The sequence below is a fragment of the Acanthopagrus latus genome, chromosome 16 (genome assembly GCF_904848185.1).
Source record: "Acanthopagrus latus isolate v.2019 chromosome 16, fAcaLat1.1, whole genome shotgun sequence".
NCBI classification, from domain to species: domain Eukaryota; kingdom Metazoa; phylum Chordata; class Actinopteri; order Spariformes; family Sparidae; genus Acanthopagrus; species Acanthopagrus latus.
The window spans coordinates 25,086,837-25,108,276 of NC_051054.1; the positions used below are offsets into that span (position 1 = coordinate 25,086,837).

At 38.6% G+C, this 21,440-nt stretch overlaps 2 protein-coding genes across 4 annotated transcripts in view; one reads left to right on the forward strand and one right to left on the reverse strand.

The window, feature by feature from the left end:
* The window catches only part of eipr1 (EARP complex and GARP complex interacting protein 1), a 171,827-nt gene extending 158,807 nt beyond the window's left edge, over window positions 1–13,020 (reverse strand). Inside the window, exons 1-2 of one of the 2 annotated variants that reach the window (XM_037072218.1) lie at window positions 12,810–13,020; window positions 12,497–12,580 (exon numbers count right to left, since the gene is read on the reverse strand). In XM_037072218.1, the coding sequence (XP_036928113.1) occupies window positions 12,497–12,580; window positions 12,810–12,851 (126 nt within the window). In that variant the 5' untranslated portion in view covers window positions 12,852–13,020. The remainder of the gene's footprint in view (window positions 1–12,496; window positions 12,581–12,809) is intronic. The other variant, XM_037072217.1, reaches the window with a different exon arrangement.
* A 122-nt stretch (window positions 13,021–13,142) lies between these two features.
* The window catches only part of trappc12 (trafficking protein particle complex 12), a 62,646-nt gene continuing 54,348 nt past the window's right edge, over window positions 13,143–21,440 (forward strand). The window contains exons 1-3 of one of the 2 annotated variants that reach the window (XM_037072214.1): window positions 13,143–13,199; window positions 13,693–15,021; window positions 16,643–16,759. In XM_037072214.1, coding sequence (XP_036928109.1) covers window positions 13,170–13,199; window positions 13,693–15,021; window positions 16,643–16,759 — 1,476 coding nt within the window. In that variant the 5' untranslated portion in view covers window positions 13,143–13,169. Of the gene's footprint in view, window positions 13,200–13,271; window positions 13,547–13,692; window positions 15,022–16,642; window positions 16,760–21,440 lie in introns of those variants that run through there. The other variant, XM_037072215.1, reaches the window with a different exon arrangement.

The window sequence follows — 21,440 nt, forward strand, 5'->3', positions numbered from 1 at the left end:
ACCACAAATATGTTTAATGAACTAACTGCATTAGTTATAATGCAAATATAAATTGTTGTTTATAAATGTGTGCATAAGTTTTTGAAATTTACAAAGTTATATGTAACTATTTACATTTAAATGCAGGCAATGCCTCAGGCTCAGGTCTCCTCAGCTCATTCCTGCCTGTTCAACATTGAGCAGTCTCCTCCTTGTTTTGACACAAACACAAAAAAACGACGACACTACACACTGAACACACTACACTAAACACTATATAACATACTAACTATACACTCCAAACACACTATATGTCACAAATCTCTCAACTCTTGAAACTCGCCATCTCTGTCGCTGTCTGTATCACTGCCGGCGTCCCTCACACAACTTCCCCTGTTCCTCAGCAACCAAACGTGCTGCTTGCGGACACTTTCGCGACAAAAGCCTGTTTTTACTATTTCTTCCTGCACCAGACACAAAGCAAATGTGACGGCAACGCTTGCGAAAAAACGTGGTGGACATTATTTACCCTATGTCCAGTTTTGGACGTGCCGGTGCATCCGGTCCGTCGACTCGGGAGGTGGGCTAGCAGCTAGCTACACACGCATATCCACAGATTCCGATTCCACTTTGTTGTCCTAGCGTATCCGGATCTCCTCAGACCAGAACAGACTCGGTACAGACTCGTTCAGTCTCATTAATCCACAATAGCACAGTACTGCAGGTATAAATCCGCTTCTTTCTTAAGGTGTGTCATGGAAGTGAGCTCTGCAGTGATTGGCTCTGGTGGCTATGGTTGACAGTGCTAGCGGAATTCGGAAAGCATTTATGAAGTAATTTATTAGCGGTATCAATGCAGTCCAAACAAATGCGATGTTGCACACCCTTGAACCATGCAGCAGCCATGTTGAAAATCTCAGATCAGTCTGATCCTGATCTGCAGAGATATTTGAGGCACACATACACAGAGAGACAGACTGACAGACAGACACACACAAAGACAGACAGAGACTCCCTGCGATTATGCACATTTTGCCTCGTGTATATACAATGCACATAACGTTATTGTCCTGTCTATATTTTAAATTATTTTTATCTTTTTCTCTCTTATTTAATTTTTGTTTAGTATTCTAAGTCCTGTACTTATTGTATGTCTGTATGGACTGATATAGTCAATAACATGTATGTCATGAAAAAAGGATTAAGTTCTTCCTTCACCTCCAGAAAGAAGTGTTCATTAAATTCTGGACTAAGTGGATTAAATATGTAAAACCTTAACAGCCAGATTTTGTGGAGGTATGAAAGACCCTATTGTGCTGCTTGTATCTAACAAACTGTATTTATTCTAGCTCCTCATAAGTCTCCACTTGTCTACTTTTTTTCTTTATGCATTTTTCCTCTCCCAACCTGTAAATATTTTTTGCATATAGAAAACATGAGGACTGCAAGAGAGTTTAAACTGACTTTGGATATGTATATGTGAATTTTTATATGAACTGCTGTCCAAATACGTCCACAGTTGAGATGGGAGAGACTCTGCATACACCAACAACAGCCAGGTTCTTCACCAGCTTTTCACTAAAGCTTTACCGGAGAGTGGAAAAGAGAAAGCCACTGTTGAAGAAAGCTCAAATTAAGTCTTGACTAGATCTTACCCAAAGGCATGTGGGAGACTCTAGGGTCAAATGGAAGAAGGTTCTTTGGTCTGATGAGACCATAATGGAGCTTTTTGGCCTTCAGACTAGACGCTATGTTTGGTGGACACCAAAAACGGCACATCACCACAAATACACTGTCCGAACCAACATGGTGGTGACACAATCATGCTGAGGGGATGCTTCTCAGCAGCTGGCCCTGATAAGCTTGTGATGGGAGAGGATCAAATTAATACAGAAAAATATAGGGAAATCCTGGAGGAAAAACTGATTCAGTGTGCACGAGAACTACGACTTGGGAGAAAATGTATTTTCCAGCAAGACAGCAACCCGAAGCATACAGCAAGAGCTACACAGACATCGTTTAACTATAAACTTGTGTATGTTCTATAGTGGCCAAGTATGTGTCTCAATAATAAATTCTGAAAAAAATGAAAATTGAAACTTTACCTGTATCAAAAAATAGAAGCCTCTGCAATTTGGAATTTGTATTTGACTAGAGTGGGAATCACAGGGCCCTAATACATGGCCCACAATATCATAATATTGCAAGACAATCAAATAAACAATCACAATATCTGTTTAACTGAAGATAATAAAATGGCCGTAAAAAAGGTAAAGTGCAGGTTTTCTGTATTTATTCATTGCAATTTGGCATCAGTTTCACAGAATTTGACATGAGATGAAACACTCAACACATTTCTCATTTGCACATGTCCATCACATAAAGTGGCAGTTTACAGGCAACTTTTTTTTCAGTCTGTAAGTACATTTATAGGAGTATAGAACTATGAAAACAAATTAGTGTAAAAAAAAAATACACATGGTGAGAAATTACATAGTTTTCCATTCAGTTATCAATGTGCTGTAAAGGACAGGATCAGAATGTGAGAGGAGGACAGGAGAATTCCCTGTTGGTGAAAGTGTCAAAGAGACACGTGAGGGGCAATTCTGTTTACATTAGGGGTTACATAAGGTGAGATTTGTTATCCTCATAAAACATCAAATGGTCAGTGTCCTGTGAAAGGCACGATCAACCCAAACCTCAGGGGGCATTGTTTTGGGAGGGAGTAATTAACAAGTGTTGTAAAAGGATGTGACCCCCACTCTGTTGTACGGTGTACATCCTCAGGATCAGGCTTCAGGGTCAGACCTCAGATGAAAAGGTATAAGGTCTCAGGAAAAGCTCTGTCACACTCACACCAAACAGCCACATGAAAACTAGTCATCAGACCAAAAGGCCTGAGAAAAAAACTTGTCACACTGAACTGCCTTGGGATAAATATTGTCACGCTGAACGCATCAGTAACTAAGTTGTTACACTGAATGGTATCAGGAAAAAAATTGGCAGATTGAACGGCACAACACAGCTTTAAGGGTGCTGAGCACCCAGTGAGTCCAACTGCCACCATCCACCCTTTTTTCTCACAAAAACAAAAAATGTGTCTATTGAAAAATAACTATAATTTTAACATTGGTTCAGCTAACTTCAAACCCATTTTTTTTTCTTTTTTACTTAGCTTAACACTTTTCCATAGGTATAATTGGCAAAGGGCAAAATAGAATGAAAACATTTTTGAGAAAGATTGTTTTGTAGCAGTGGTTCTCTGAGTTGCTAACCTAGCAACACTAGCGGGGTCCGGGGTGAACATTTTGAAAAATAACCCTTTAAATGGTGACTACTGGTGAGATTTTTAAGGGAAAAAAATCATTTTCAGAATTTAAGTATCAGAATCTAAGACACGAGACAAAATAGTGTAGAAGTTGACATTGCTGCTTAAAAATATGTTAACCTCTTGAGCATTAAAGAACTTTTGTGCCATTATTTTCTTATTATAATTTCTGCATATTAATATTCATATAAAATAGAGGGAGCACTAAAGTACAGTAGAGAGAGCTGTGTCTTACTCGTCAAGTTTGCTAATACAATCTGCTGCTGGTTTGGAGTCACTGGGTTACATGACATGGAAGATATTGCAATTATTTTATATTAATATATTTATGCAAAGTAATTTAATGACGGTCCCTAAATCGGTCTCCAGTGATTCAGCGAGTAATGATGATCCTAATCGATTTCAAGATTACTTAGGGTGTAGTGCTTTCACTGTGTGCAACTTAAATTCGCCGTTTGCCTGCGATATTGAACCTACAATAATCATGTTGTCGCACTAGATGACAGTCGGGCTGCGGAGCAGTGCAGGTACAGATGAGAAGTAGCGCGTGAGAAAAGGATGATACCATTTGCTAAGCGGGGGTGTTTTCATTTTCGTCCTTCACATACACATTTTAAACCACCAACTACGGAGTATGCTTTGGACATAATTTAACCTTGTCAAAGACGAACACAAATTTTAGAATAACATCATTTCTTACTCCAAGTTTTAGGGGTGCTGGAGCACCCCTAAAAATGGGCTAGCCTCGCCCATGTCAGAAACTAAGCTATCACACTGAATGGCATCAGGAATAACTTGTCAGATTGATCATGGAAAAAACAGTGTCACACTAAACGGCATTAGCACAAAAGTTCTCACACTGAAGGGCATCAGTACAAAAGTTTTCACACTGAAAGGCATCACACTGAATGGCATCAGGACAAAAGTTGTCACACTGAATGGCATCAGGACAAAAGTTGTCACACTGAACTGCATCAGGACAAAAGTTGTCACTCTGAACAGTATCGGGAAAATCAGTTTCATACAAAGGTCGCATACTACGGTGGCCGGCAAGGGCAAACGCGCAGCAACGGCAAAATGTTGCAAATAGGCCTACATAAACAATGCAGAACCAAAGACACGCAAAACACATGCAACAACAAAATGCTGAAAACAACAAAATGCTGCAAAAAGAAAAATCCTTCTTGTTAAGACTAGAAGGGCCTGAAATCCAACATTACTAGAACGGCCATAAGCGGTAAGTGTGACCACTAGATATTAAACTCTATAATAATTATAATATAATGTAAATACTCAACTGAGTGACGAATGCATTCATTGTGTCATGAAGTTAAAACAAAAAAAACGAAATAACACCATATTTATCAATATTCATATAAGGCACATAGTAAACTGTAACGATTGCATATATTTACACAAGATTTTAATAGTGAAAACTCAGAACAAGAAAATTAACAATTAAAAATAACTCATTTGATTATGAAACATTTTAACACTTAAAATAATAATAATAATAATAATAATAATAATAATAATAATAATAGAAAAAGCTAGAAAAAAGGAGCTGATTTAAAAAAGAGCTGTTGTGATCACTGGTCACAGTCTGCAGATTACCTCCGCTCTCCTCACACAGTTACCAAATACGGGCTTGTGGCATTTCAAGTGTCCGACGTTTGGTTCTGTTTGCAGCTCTTTCGGACCGGTACTGCCTTCATGCCCGTGTCTGCTGCTGCTGCGGTGGTTGCTTCCACTGCTGCCCAGCTTCTGCCGACTGCTGTGGCTCCTTTCCCCTCCATGTATTCTGTCCTCAGCTGATGCGACTCTGACTGTGCAGCCGGGAAAGCAGAAGAAGAATGTCTGCATCCTGAGCACTGTGCAAACAGGTGTGGGCACCTTAAGTGGGGTGAGGGCAAAGCCAGAGTGTGTGATGTACTAAAACAACACCAAGTACAGCGTGGACCTGCACCAGATGGCGAGGGCGTACCGTCAAAGGCGGCATGGCAGATGGTCGGTGGCGGTCTTCTGTAACATCCTCGACCTGGCTGGGATCAATGCCCACATCTTATTCAAGAAGCACCAGCAGCAAGAGAGCCCGGAGGAAAGTCCTGCGGCAGCTGACAGAGGAGCTGAGGGAAGAATACATAGAGGGGAAAGGGGCCACAGCAGTCGGCACAATGTGGGCAGCAGCGGAACCAACCACCGCTGCAGCAGCAGACACGGACACGGAGGCAGTGCCGAACCAAACATCGGACACTTGAAATGCCACAAGCCCATGTGTGGTAACTGTGCGAGGAGAAAAAGAGGAGATCTCACTGTGACCAGTGATCACAACAGCCTTTTATTTTTGTTTTAATAAGAGCAGCTCATTTCCAGCTGTTTCGATTTTTTTTCAATATAATAATAATTAAATATTAAGTATTAAAATAAATTGTCTCATAATCAAATAAGTTTCTTTTAATTATTAAATTTCGGGTTCTGATTTTTTCTCTATTAAATTCTTGTGTGAATATACAATGGTTTACTATGTGCGATTACATGAATATTGTAATAGTAATTTATTTTGTGAAAATGTACATTTTGGTGTTATTTAGTTTTTTGGGGGTTTTTTGTTGTTTTTTTATAGTTTTTTTTAACCATATCATGACACAATGTGTGCATTCATCACTCAATTGGGTATTTACATGAGAGAATATAGAGTTTATTATCTAGTGGTCCAAATGACCACTTATGGTCGTTCTAGTAGTGTTTGAATTCCGGCCCTTCTGAAGTCCAACTGACACTTTGGTCCAATTAGAAACATATAATTTGACCGGATCTAACCCTAGGGTTGTGGAAAGCGCACTGTTAAGCCTTAACTATCATTAAGATTAATTGGATCAGATCTGACTGGAACAAACCTGCCACAGCGGCTGGTGCTGATTTCCACCCTTCACACAGCACACAAGTAGCGGTACTGTGCTAGGTACTCTTTTCGTGGTTCTTGGTGCTTTAGAAATACGGTTTTCTTTTTGCTTTTTTGTTTTTTTTTTCACAAGGTAGCTGTATCCCTCTGTCAACCACAATCTGTCTCCTCTGTCAACAAACTCTATTCAGTCTGTCAAGTAACATGCGTGTGGGGGAAAATGCCTCCGACCTAACTTTACTTAACTACAGCTTATCATTTGAATGTTGACTATGACCTATATCTTAAAGCTGAAACACATAAAAACCCAAAACGGCCCAAAATTATGTTTCTTCATGTCAGACCACATCTACGCATGGGCTGCTGCTGCTTCTGACTCATTTTGCTGAGAACACATTCACGCAGGTGGTGATGTGCAGCACCACGGTCGGCGGTGAGAGAGAGATGATCCTCATTAACAAGAAGAATTTTGCAAAGAACTAAATCTGTTTAAACTAGATATTTGTATGCCACAAAACCACCACAACGACCATTATTCATTGTATTATTACCCTACATCTGTGGGAAGTTATTACAATAAAGATTTTCACGTCCCTGCAAACGTAAAAAGCATAGTTATTGCATTTGCGGGAAATAGCATGTTTTGTAGTAGGGAGCGGCTATTACGTCTGTGGAAAATGTATTACATTTGTAGACATTATTACATTGGCGGGCGTTATAGTCTGTACATTGTACCTAACGCGAGTGGAGAAAAACTTTTAGAGAGGCGACATAAAAAGCTATGTGGTTTAAATATTTGGTTATAATCTTTTAAAATAATATAACAATAACAGGTAAAAAGATGAATACTTCCGTTGTGTTGACTCTTCCGTTTTGTTAAGTCAATATGCAGCATTTTGTTGTTTGCAGCATTTTGTTGTTGCATGTGTTTTGCGTGTCTTTGGTTCTGCATGGTTTATGTAGGCCGTTGCTGCGCGTTTGCCCTTGCCGGCCACCGCACTTATACGACCTCTGTATGAAACTGATTTTCCTGATGCCGTTCAATGTGACAACTTATGTCCTGATATCCTTAAAGAGATCTTATTCATCACACTGAGTTTAAAATTCCTCGGAGAATTTGCAACGCTCTACCGCACAAAGGAGAATTACCACTACAACATTTCTTAATAAAAAAAAAATAAAATAAGAATATAAATGTTAGTGCTATGCAACCATGTACATACCTGTACACATTCTCTGCTATACATCTGAAAAGCTTAACAAACTTGTCTTTTAGTGATTACAATTTTAGCATGACAGACTTGTTTGTTGTATATCTGGACACATTTAACTGCTTGTCAGCTCATTTAATATAAACATGAGAGCATTTCAGCGCTTTGAAGTAACTTGTATTATGTAAACCGGAGCACATTTAAATTCATTCTCAAATATGTATGCTCTTTTTCAGGAAAAGCAACTGATCAGCATGCTCAGAGGTGAGTAGTGTTCTCTGAGCGGTGATTAGCATGGGTAAAATTCTCAGGCATCCGGCTTGTTGGTAGCACGTAGGAGTGCATTTCCCACCCGTTATCAATAAAATTTGTGATTGTCACAGGACAGGACTCTGTTTTGCTAGTAAGGCATACCACTCTGTTTTGCTAGTAAGATTAGTGGGCATACTCCACCTCTCGTCTAATCATAAAGAGCTGCACTAGCTTTTTCAGTGACATATTTTCTGCTTGGTATTTCATACGTTGGTACAAGTGGTTGTAGCATTTGGCAAAAAACACTATTTTTGGTCATGCTGTATGGGCAAAGTCATTTGAATTAAACCCAGCAATGGATTTCATAATACTGGCATCCCTCAGGGGCAAGAAAGGAATCTTTGCTTTTAACATTTCATTCACTCCTGCAGGTTGAATTACAACATCAGCATAAGCCACTTTCTCAATGAGGTGATCAGGGCGGTAGTGTTGCAGGTGGCTTAGCATGTCCGTGGTGTTGCCCATGTACTGTACTTTTACCAGACAGTTCTTGCATATGACGTAGTCTTTTTTATCGATTTTTGTTTGTCCTAACAAAGGTGGCTGGTGCGTCTCTTAATGTAGTTTTCTTCACATTGCAGTCCACCATTGTCCCACTGTAAACTTCTTAATTTACTTCTGTTCAAGTTTCCCTCATTCACATCATACACATCCACACGAGAGGCCATGAAGCAGTGACACTGGGGAGTCAAATTGGCATGGAAATCTCTTAATAGCACTTTATTTTCTTAATAAAATATCAACATTTAGTGCCAGCATATCAATAGTCGTATTGTACGAGGAAGGACGACAATATAATGCCATATCAATATTCTGTCCCACACTTGGATTTGACCATGCAATTTCGATAATATTTCAATTGAAAAGCCCTGGTTGTGACTATATTATGATATATGTCATTTATCAAGGACGGTTTCATATTTGCTGCTTTTGTTTGGTTTATATTAGTATTCATCAAATGTCTTTGGATTTTATGCAGGTTGGACAAATCAAACCAACTGGGGATGTTTGACCTATGAGAAGTTGTAATGGGAATAATCTGACATTTATAATATAATCATAACAATATAATATAATGTCATTACTTCGACATGCAGTTCAGCCCTGCCTGGAGCTGGGATTTGAACCAGCGACCTTCCAATCACTAGTCTACCTGCTCTACCCGCTGAGCTACAGCTGCCACATTTATCATAAGCAGTTAATTAATTCAGGGCCACAACTAACAGTTATATTCATCATTATTTATTCAGTTGATTGTTTAGGGTTAGGGTTATATGTGCTGTCAGAAATGTCAGAGAAAAGCAGAAAATCCTCAAATCTAATACGCTTTGAGCAGCAAATATTTTTCTTAACAATTACTTGACCAAAATTAGGACTGGGCGATATGGCTGAAAAATGTATCACCTTATAAGTGTTTCATATCAGTCAATATTGATAATTATTGATATTTTTTAACCTATTTACATTTTTTTAAAGATAAAGTATTATCTTTAAAAAAAATGTAAATAGGTGACTATGGTGAGATTTAAAACAAAAAAAGAAAAAAAATCATTTTCAGGATTTCTGAATCAGAATCTAAGATATGAGACAAAATAGTATAGAAGCTGACATTGCTGTTTGAAAATATGTTAACCTCTTAGAGAACTTTTTTTTTTTACCATTATTTTCTTTACTATTATATATTTTTATGGAAACAGAATCTGTTTCAGAAGTCAGTGGGCCACATGACATGGAAGCTATTGACAAAAAAAAAAAAAAAAAAACTTTTTTGCATATTAATATTCACATAAATTAGAGGAAGCACTAAAATACAATAAAAAGAGCTGGGTCTCATTCATCCAGTTTACTAATACAATTTGCTGCTGGTTTGGAATCACTGGGTCACATGACATGGAAGTTACTGAATTTAATAATAATAATAATAATAATAATAATAATAATAATAATAATAATAATAATAATAATAATAATAATAATTTAATGACGGTCCTTAAATTAGTTTCCAGCGACTCAGTGCGAGGCTCTGGGAGATGAACTAACCGTCTTGCAGCTGCTCACACTGGGCGAACCTCAGTAAAGTCACGGCGGGACCCGAGTGAATGTGTAGTGCTTTCACTGTGTGCAACTTAAATTCTCCATCCATCCGCGATATTTAGCTGACAAAAAAGTATTTTTTTTGCGGTGGCGGCACTGAAAATCCAGCAGAATGCATACAGGGGAAACACTGTCTGAAATACTGCTAAACTGGTGACGTGACCTTTCCTCTTATATCCACAATTTCCTCTTGCGCTGTTGCACTCATTTTCTCATTTCACTCCACGCTGTTCTTTTTGTTAAAGCAGTTATGAGGCATGATGGCGAAGCATGAAAGTGCTACTGTGTATGTCACTCAACAGGTTGCTGCTAGGTTACGAAAGAGCTATTGAGTTTGTTCATGCCACCAGCCTTGATTAGCTGGGCCAGTACAGGTTGAGAGGCTAAAGCCCTTCCTCTGCCTACATCCCCCAGAATGCCTTGTGGTTCTGAATCAGGGTTTTCTTCCTGTTTTTTTTTTTTTTTTTCTAATGGAGTTCAGTGAAATTATCAAACATTCTATCGAACATATTTTCGATTGATATTTATCACGTGTCTATTGTGATAGATATTGTTATTGTTTTATCGCCAAGGCCTAATCAAAATAGCTTTTTTTAAAACAATTGCTTTTAAACTAATTGCCTCAGTGCTCAGCTAATGAATGAAAAAATATTAACAGATTAATCAATCATCAGTGTCAAGTGTTCTGTAGTTGGAGCTCTATTAAGGATGCTTAAATCCAAAAATCATACAAACACACAGGTACATGCACACACTCAACTCTACCAAAGACTAAATATATATATATAAAAAATACAATAAAATGTGTCATTTTCTTGCCTAAAGAAAAGCACTACAGAAAATCATGTACTTAATGGCAAACTTGGTTAGTGTTGCTATAGGCCTGCATTAAAAGTATGAATGGAAAATTAAATGAGATACAGATTACCAGCAAAGCAAGGTTACAAAAATGGTCCATTTGTGAATAATTTTCAGTCATGTTCGTTTTTTTTCAATATATCTGTGTTTCTATTACTACATCAGAAGTTTTGTCAATAGTTTCATTCTTTAATATCTGACACTGACTGGCCAATACAAATATACAGAGATATCTCATGATGTTTGTTTGTTTTTTTTTTCATATCTCTTCCATATTAAGGTAACAAATACAGGTCCTACTCCTATGCAATTATATGAGTGCTTTTCGAATAAATGCTGGATGATGACCATGATCTACCGTGAAGGAGTCCTTACCAAAACACTGTAAGAAAACAAAAGTGTCTTGACAGAATCTTGATCTTTTTAGCTCTGTGGATCTTTTTAAGAAATAGCAAACACTTAACTATAAGATTAGAATGACACCCTTACCAATAAGGCTCACCCCTTCTGCACTCTAATACTGACTGCCATAAAAAAAAAAAGTTGAAGATGACCACCAGTAGATCTCCACATTCAGTAGCATTTTTTAATATGGACCTCACATTGTGGACTTGAAGGTAAAATCACAACACCACAACAGCAAATCAGAAAACAGGACAGCAAAATCAAAAACTCGACAGCAAATACAGAAACACGACAGCGGTCTTTTTAGATATGATACTATGTTGTTATTTTTAAAAATACTTATTTATGTTTGTGGTTGCTGTTTGTGTGTTCATACTTAGTGTTGTGATTTGCCCTTCAGGATCACCTTAGACTCAGCTTTTGTTACTCCTTATCACTTGTGTCATTGACTGATGAATCAGGGACCTGCAGCCATTCACAGTCTCTGGCCTGTATGACTTTCAAGGAGTTGGTCTTTAAGGTCTCTTAGACGTTTGAGCTGCTTACACTCAGCATGTTTGTGTATTGCAAGCTATTTTGTCAAGACCTACCTCCTTTGTATGAATATGTTAGGTTAATGTAAGAAATTTACTGATTTGCTGTTACATTTTAATATGAAAATTTATATTTTTGATTTTGGCTGTAGTGCCATTGTTTTGGTCAGTTGCAGAGTTTTAAAAATATTGGTTACTGAAATGTCTACCTTCTCTCAAACATAATTAAAGTAGATTTCACTCCACATGTGGTGTTCAAAGCACCATCGCACTTGAAATACTCAACAGCAGTGTAGCATTTTACCCAAGATAAACCAAAATCCTTCTTGTGAGCAATTTCGTGTAGGAACTTTTTCTTTCTGTATCATCTCACAGAATGAAGCATGCGTTTACTCATGGACAAGCTAGCTAACTAAGCAGAGGAGGGAGCCATTAATGTTTGCATCCCTTACTGTCACAAGCACACTCTTTTTGTCACTGAGTAGATGCATGCTCCTTGCATTATTACTATTTTTTTTAACATATTTTTTATATGCTATAGTTCACTCATATGTACCGTCTTCTAACTCAAATTCAAATTAATTTCAATAAATCCAAATCTTTTTATTTAAATTAATTTATGTCTGTTGCCATTAACCTGCATGTGACCTTATTGTATCATACATACATACATGGCATACTTATTGTTTTATCACAATGGTATGGCATGGTCTAATAATACTGAGTTGATTAGATGCAGTATCACTTTTTTTTAGAATCATATGGGGACATTGGGAGGACATGAATTACTACTATATACTGATTGAGTAAAACAATGTGATTCTTTCCATCCAGCTTTATACGGCATAAAATTTCAGTGTGAACTGATTCTTACCTGGTTGTCAAATTTCAGTGACTGTGTGCCCACAAGGAAACGAATGGCATCAGTTTCAGCTGACTGGGCAGTAAGTGCTCGTGCCTGCAAAGTACATCCGAACAACACGAGTTTAAATCAACGTAAACAGTTTTTTTGTTCAGGAATAGAATGAGATAGAATATAGAAACAAACAATTCCAAAACATTCCTTTGTGCTAACACAGACTAGAATCAGTAAGAACTGTCAGTAAGACATAGAGAATAGAACTGAGCTAGCTTCCACTCAAACACAGGTAAATGGTATTAATGATGTGATCCTGCAACAGCAATACCTGAAATTCGAGGCCATAAATAACAGGAGCGTCGTCCTCCATTTTTCGGTCTGTGCCAGAGTTTAAGTTTCTGTCTTTTTTCTTTTCTTTTCTTTAAACGTCGTCTCACGACAAAAACACAAATATTGTAAATATAACTGTGCTACGAACTGCACATTACGTAACAAAGTAGTCGCAGCACTTCCGCGATTGCAAACGAAAAAAAAAATGGTGCGCAAATAAAGTGCGTAACGACAGCCGTGCAACGTTGTACAATCTTTTAAAAGTGCGTTGAAGAGCTTCAAGAATACCAAATACTAGGGCCGCATTAAAATTGTCACCTCTGGCATGCCGTACACGTAGCTTTCTGTGGAGGTGCGCATGCGCACTATAGTTCTGTCTGTCAGGAAGGTAAGGAAACATCGTATTTGTGTTTATTTTTTTATTTGTGGTCTAACGTTATCATTGCCAAGTGATGTGTATAGCATGGTCCTGTTTTTAAAGCGTCGGCAGCTATTAATGAAGCATTTATTTGACTTTTACAATCAGCTGTTCAGATAAATCAGCTTACGATAGCTGAGTTGCTAATATAGCATCAGCAAGTGTCAGACTTAATGAAATGGTAACAATGGTGTTGGATAGCCGACTTGCTAATGTAGCTTCAGCAAGACAGTCAGTCTTAATAAAAACGAAGCAATTCTCCAATTCAAAAGAATGAAAGGAGAGACGTGCTCTATTGTTGTAGCTAAATGATGATGGTAAGAGTTTGTACAAATATAGCATTTGCTTACAATGACAGGAACTGCCAGATGCTATACAGTGTTGTGCGATACTGACAATGTGTCACTGTTGACATTACATTTAAAGGTTTAAATGTAATTTATTGATGTGTTTCCTGTTCAAGAGTAGTAAGATGGATAGTGGGGAGGCTCCTGCTCAGCGGCCAGTCACATTGGACATCACAGTGGAAGATTTAACCAAGGAGGCCTCAGAACCTCCACAGCCAACTACCTGTCAGCCCCCTTCCACAGACAACTTTGTTTCGCAGGAAGACAGCATCGACCTTGGTGGCGACTTTGCCACTCCCCAGGAGGACAGCAGTGCTACACCTTCAGAGAGCCCGATGGATAAGCTCAATGACCAGATGATGGAGAGCGTCATGATCTCTGACTCCCCTAATAACAGTGAAGAGGACGATGTAGCCCCTATTGAGTCCTTTCTGGATGGAGGAGAGGAGAAGGAGGAGAATGTACTCGAGCTTTCAGCCAACAAAGAGGAAAAAATTGCAATTGGACAGAACACAACTGAGATTAAAGTTTCAGTGGAGGAACAGGAGAATGGTGGTCCTGAAGAAAAAGTAGAAGAGGACTTACAGAAGCAGACAGACGCACAAGAGCAAGTGACATCCTGTGTTTCACCTCACGGTGAAAAACCGAGTCCATCGTATTTTAAAAGTGAGGATGCAGAACCACAAGAAGCTAAAGGGACGAGCCCAAAAGATGAGCCTGTGCCAGTATGCACTATATTCAGCCATGGTACCCAGCCAAAGTCTCTGGTGCCTGATGGCTTCCAGCCAACCCTCATTAAATCCCCCAGCTTTAGCATGGGAAGTGGTGGGGGAAGTGCTGAGGCAATGACTCCCAGCAAGTTGACCCCCCCCCTCGTGTGCCAGCCGAGCCCCAGCCTCAGTAAATTCTTCACTGACAATGGACAGGCCAATCCAGCCTCTGACTTCTTTGATTCCTTTACAGTACCATCCTCCTTCATCTCTGTTTCAAACCCAAATGCTCAGACCCCTCATAGCCCAAGTCCAGCTTCCATAGCCCCCACACCTAAATGCCAGCTCTCCTCCTCCTCCTCCACCATCTCCCCCCCTGGAGGACTTCTGGACTCTGGTACCCCCACCACTAGTTCAGTGTGTGGCCCCACCCCTAATGAATCCACCACCAAGACCCAGCCTCCTCCAACCCAAGCAGTCCTAGCTCCAACTCAAGCTTCTACCCAAACCACTCAGCCGCAGCCTTTTAGCCAGCTCCAGGCTGTGTTCTTGGGCAGTGATGATCCATTTGCTACAGCGCTGAGCCTGAGTGAGGTGGACAGGCGCCATGATGCCTGGCTGCCATCTGAGGAGACCAGGAAGGTGTTGATCTCTGTGTCTACCCAGCAGTACAACCCTGCCTATGTAGAGAGCATCAGACTCACCATGCCTGGACTAAAGTTTGACAACCTGCAGGTAGGATAAACAAAATAAGCTGGATGATGATGTCATCTGATGAAATAATGATGTCATTTTGACCACTCCTTTAAAAAAATCTTTCTTTTTTAGGGTCCCAACTTTGTGGAATAACAATACTAAATCAACAAAGTAGTATAGAACACATACTATTTAAAAAAATATTGTTGGTCATGAATGATGTATGCTGAACTATGATTTTTTTTTGTTGTTGTTTTTTAGATACATAAAATGTGTTTTCTAAATTAAGCAAAACATTTTTTTCCTCCAAAGTTGAGTTCTGAAACATGAAGTGTTATCATTCCATGATATTAGTGATTGACTTGATTGAATGATTATTTTCAGTAGGGAGGGATGGATCTATTGAAATGAAATCAAAATCATCACAAGATTGCAGAGGCCATGGCAACACTTCTGTCTTTTTTTTTTTGGCTCTGACCATAGTCCAAAACCCAAAACAATTTAATTTAGGTTCATAAAAAACACAGAAAAGCAGCAAAACAGTACATTTGAGAAGCTGAAATAACAACCATATCAATCTTCAAAATTGTAGCCAAGTACTTTTATTGGCTCCGACTGGGCTGTATTGATATTATATCAGTATTGTGATAGGAAACTATATATGAGGTTTGTCACTATCTTTAGTGGAGTGTAAGGCAATGTGTTGTGTGTATTCACTCAGTTTGGCTTGGTGCACCAGTTAAAACAAATCTGTGGATGCCAACGATCACTGCAGGACAGGCATGTTTAACCTACTGTGGCTGAGACATGACCTGAGAACATAAGCAAATTAGAATGGGTCAGTAGCAGGACGTGTTATTATTTATATTATATTGTTTTAGCTCTAGTGATACCAGGTTTAGTAGCAGCACTTGGCTGTAGTCAGATTGTTTGTCACACAATGACAGTAGTTTCAGTCAGTCACAATACATTATTTTGAGACAGTTGTTATTTGTCTGTAAGCACACATAAACGCGCCCCTCCTTTCTCATGGGTCTCCATAGCATACTTGTTCTCCTAAACATCTTCTGAGCTCCCTCAACAGCAACATTTATCTGCAATAATATCCCTGATGAAACATCAATTTCCTAATTTTTGTGTTGAATCTTCCAGCTTCAGATTGTGTTCATTATCCCCTCAGAATATGTTTGAATGCCTGCTTGAATAAGTGAATAAAAATCAAGAATTTGTTTCTGTCATCTTGGTGCCACTAAAAGCTAGTGTTCAGCAAACAATTTAGATCCACTCTAAAGCTGGATTAACAATATTATTTTCTACAGTCTGTTTTGTGCTTTGTCCCAATTTGGGCTTTTATCGATTTTTTTATGTAATTCTGTCCAAATCTAGGGATGGCCAGATCAAGTTGATTTTCCCCCAGTCCATCTCATTTAGTTTTGAGTAACTACTAATAGCAAGTCTGGATCTGATAGTTTGAAAGGCTGCAGTTAGCGCTCAGGTTTTGTGTGTAAATACCATCATGACAACTCTCAAATCTCTTGCTTGTCAATTGTGCTGTTTTCTTTTACATTATATTGAATTGGTGTTTTTTTTTTGTGTGTGTGTGTGTGTGTGTGTGTGTGTGTGTGTGTGTGTGTGTGTGTGTGTGTGTGTGTCACTGCAGGGCGATGCTGTAAAGGACCTAATGCTTCGTTTCCTGGGAGAACAGGCAGCAATGAAGCGCCAGGTCCTCACTGCCAACTCTGTAGAACAGTCCTTCACAGGCCTCAAACAGCTCATCGTAAGTCTCTTTACCATACTGTTTGTGTGTGACCAATTCATTCATGTTCAGTTCTTTGGTTCAGAACATCATTCACTGTGCAATGGTACTCTGATATACCGTATATAAAAAAAAAGACATTTTCAGCACCTTTACTGTTTCTTTATACTCACCGTTATATTAAATTCTTTAGTTATGTTGTCCTTGCATCATTTGCTCGTTGGTACAACTGTTAAGCTTGTCAGTTCATTCTTGACCCTGAAAACAAACAATCATCTCCTCTCAAGGTCTACTTGTGCATTTGTACATGAGCTTTGGACTTTATCAAATAGTCAAATAACAGCAGATGAACGGTGTTTGTCACTAGTTTGTCACACTTAAGATTTTCAGTATTATTAACATCTACAGAACCAAGCTCTCTTCATCTCCTGATTAACACTGTGTAATATGGTTACACATTATAGTGAGTAAGTGGACCTCGAAAGAACATGGTTTGTAAAAAGCCTTTTAGTAGGTTTCACTCAGCTTTCATTCTACTTGCAATATCATTTGATTTAAGTACAAACCTTACAATAAAATTGAGAAGAACGTTATACTTTCACTGGGTTACCAAATGTCTATGAGACCTTTCAAAAAACTCTGTGTATTTGGTATTTGGGAAAAATTCAAGGCCTCTGAAAGTTTTGTAAATGGCTATGAATTGACATAGGTGGTTAAACAAGTATTTTTACTTATTTATTGGAAGGAAGATAGGATAATGGTAAGTTGATTGTGGTGAATTTCCATTGTCATGGATAATCAGGACTACACAAGTAACTTGAGAAGGCTTTTTGGCTTGATATCTCATCTCTTCTTTCTCATGAGCACAGATCAGTCTAAGAATCCTCTTGTGTAATGCTCTAGTTTCCAGTGCTAAGTGATAGTGACATTTGAAAGACTACTCAAGAACACTATGCAGGCAGTGCTTTCTCTGTGGCCTTCCAGTGTGATCGGCACCTCTGCCACTTTAACAATGCTGTCAGCAGCTATCAAGAAAAGACGTGTCACGTTGTTATAATAATTTTGCAAGTGACAGAGGATGATGAAAGGCACTAAAACATGCAGTTACATGAATCATGACTTGTAGGCTGTAATAGGAGTTTAGTGTGGAATGGCTGCTCTGCAGGTGCATTTGACTGAAATCTGACAGGAAGAGGCCATGAAAGGATAGTATTTGTAATAATTCTAGAAAAGGTGAAATATGATAAGAAGAGATGTCCCAGGTTAACCCTTAAAGGAGAATTTTTGTCGATTTAATCATGCAGCTTCATTGCTCAAGCTACCCTTGTCTTGCCAGTACCGAAGACGCAAACTCATTTGGTCCAACCATTACAGGGCTCCGTGAATGGAGAGTTAGCATTGACAGCTAACAGCACAGGGTCAGAACTTTACACTGTGTTTTGACTAGATCAGTCTAGCTACCGGAGGACACGGATGTCAACAAACCGGTATGTGGCTATTTGCACAAACACACTGTTTTAACTACTTTTTTATTCATTTTGAGTCACACACGCTAAAGTGCTGTGTTGTAAGGTGTCTGTTGATGTTGCATGACTTTTGTGGTGAGATGTGGAGCATGCTAAGAAGCTTAAAACACAGTGTAAATTTGTGACCCTATGCTGTCAAGCTGTCAATGCTAACGCTCTGTTCACGGAGCCCTGTAATGCTTGGACCAAATGTGTTTGCGTCTTCTTTACTGGCAAGTCAAGGGTAGCTTGAGCAATGAAGCTGCATGTCTAAATCGACCGAAGATTGATTGAAGATTGATATCCAAGCAAATCGAAGCATATTTTAATAGATCGGTGTCAGTACTTCTTATACTAGTCTAGACTTCTGTCCTCTTCAGCTTGCTGGTGTTGCAGTGTTTTTTTCCCTTTGTGACAGCTGGGCTCTGTACTGCCCCCATTTACCTCTATATGAGAGGAAAATTAGATGATGTCATTAGCAAAGATCAGAATACAAACATTCGGCACACAGCTTCCTCTATTTAGCAGGTACTGACTATCTCATTTAACGGTCAGAATGACACGTCTGTGGATGAAGTACTTCTTTAAAAAAAAAAAGTACTAAAACAACACTTAAGTTCAGGTTAAAATTTTCCATTACTCACTAAACAAGTATAAGATTTTTTATACTTTTATACATTTTTAAAGGTAAAAGTTTGCTGTGCAGTTAAATGTTTCCTGTGACTGATGTATTATCTAACAATATTAGATTGTCAACGCTGATGCATTCATGTTTTAACATCATTTTAATGTTGAAACACGACAAAAACTATGGCAGATGCAGATGGCAGAGAGAAAAACGAAATGGCAGAAAGTTCAGTGCCCAACTCCGCAGCAGAGAGAGTGGTTTGGACTCAAAGCAACCTAAAAAGCCCTGTTTGGAAATACTTCAGACTTTGGTCAGTAGACGGCAAAATGTGGAGCCTCGAGATAAAGTTGTATGCAAGCTGTGTAAGCTACAGTCAGCTTACCATTCCACCACTAGCAACATGAGGGCACACATGATCTCGAAACTGTGCACCCAAACGAGCATGCCATGATGTCTGGAACTCCAGCTAAACAGCCACATCTCGACTCATATTTTTCAACACCCACCACCTTTGTCTGCAGCTTGACGAAGCATACATGAAGAAACTTGCTTCATTCATATGCAAGGATATGAGGCTGATCAGTATTTTTTATGGCACAGGCTTCAGAGAGTTTTGTCAAGAATTGGAACAGAGGTACCATAAACCCTGAAAATACCTACACGTAGTTATGTCTTGTTGTATTAGTTTGTCCTCCTGTTGTTGACATAATGCGCTAATATAGATATTCGAATTGCTCGAACGTATGTGTTTCTTTTTTTTTGTTTGTTTGTTTGTTTTTTGAGCGAATGTTTGAATGTCATGTTGGAGCAATTTTGACAGCCCTCATATTAAATAGTCATTGTCAAATAAATGTAGTGGAGTAAAAAGTAAAATTTCCATCTGAAATACAGCACATTTATCTTGTGTGTCTTGAATTAAATTTAGATACTGAAGTACCTCAAAATTGTAAATTAGCACAAAACATAAGTAATTGTACTTACCGTATTTTCGGGACCAAGTTGCTCTGGAGTATTAGTCGCATCAGTCAAAAAATCAACATGAAGCGGATAAAAACATATATAAGTCGCACCTGATTATAAGTCCCATGTATTTAGAAATGTATTTCACAAAATCCAAGACCAAGAACAGACATTTAATCTGGAAAGAGTTAGTTATATAACTATACAATAGTGCACAGAACAACAGGCTGAATAGGTGTTAGGTGGCTGGTATGTTAACGTAACAACATTAACACGGTAGCATAAAGAGCATACCTGAGAGCCTGAATAGGCTAAATTAACATCACAAGCCAGCGAGTTCAACAAGCAAGTTACTGGTAAGCAAGTTCGCCAAGCTCTTGATTTCATTCTACATCACTGGATCCATTGACTATAGTTGTCATAAGCGTAGGGCGCCCTCTCGTGGATGTAGACGATAATGTTTACTCCTTGGTTCATGTCCGTCAGTATGAATTACATGTTCAATTGCATACATTTCGATATATAAGTCACACCTGACTATAAGTCGCAGGAACAGCCAAACTATGAAAAAAATTGTGACTTAAAGTCTGGAAAACATGGTAGTTACTTTACATTACTTGTGGCCAGCAGCAGGTCTGTCATCCAAATGAAGCCACAGAGTCTTATTGTAGTGTTTCTAACAACAACAGAGTGGCACATCCTATCTGTAGTGGATTATGTCATGTCAATTTCAGGAGTTGCGGTCTTCCACTTAAATGTTCCTTAATGACTATCAATGATTAATCAGATTATTTTAAAGTTATTGGTCCTATTTTGTGTGTTGTTTTTTTTTTTACTTACATTGGACTTATATTTTGGAACAAGTAGCTTATGAAAAATAGTATTTCCGAGATATTGAAATAACAGCTGTAATCTAGTGTAGTTTAGGTAAGTAAGAGTATCAGCAAATACCCAATTTTAGAAATATAGTATGCATGAATTTTTGCATTGAATATCTAAGAAACGGTGATACCATTCCAACATTGTTCAAGCCCAGTGATATATTTTTATCAAGCTAATAGCACATTTCATTTGGTTGCCTTGCCTGTCGTCATAACTTCCAGCTGAGACTCATAGAGTGAGTAAGGCAAACAAGACTAAATATAAAGTGAATGAAACTTGGAGTACATTATCTTGTCTGTGAACATTTCTGCCTTAGTCATGTTAGAATGATTTTCAACAGCAACATTAGATGTTTAACAATAAAGACAACAACTCCCATGATCCCACACTACTTGCATCTGACAGAAACACTACTAGGTTATCACAGCTTAACATCCCATTGTTATTTCAGCTCATCTGGCCTTTTGCTAGTCAGCCTGTATAGGCAGTGATTCTATTGAAATTGCTGGGTGGTCAGGTCTCTACTGACTGAAGACAGTGAATCATCCATCTCCGTTCTCTTCATATTATATTCATCTGCAATTATTTTACATAGAATGCATGTCTTTCATGTGACCATGCAAGCTCAACTTATTCCCTCTCCTGTTGCCATCTATTTACCTCTCCAGCCCGCATGCATTTCCTCCATCATAATTTCTGACCCACAGATGACCCTGAGAGACAGTTG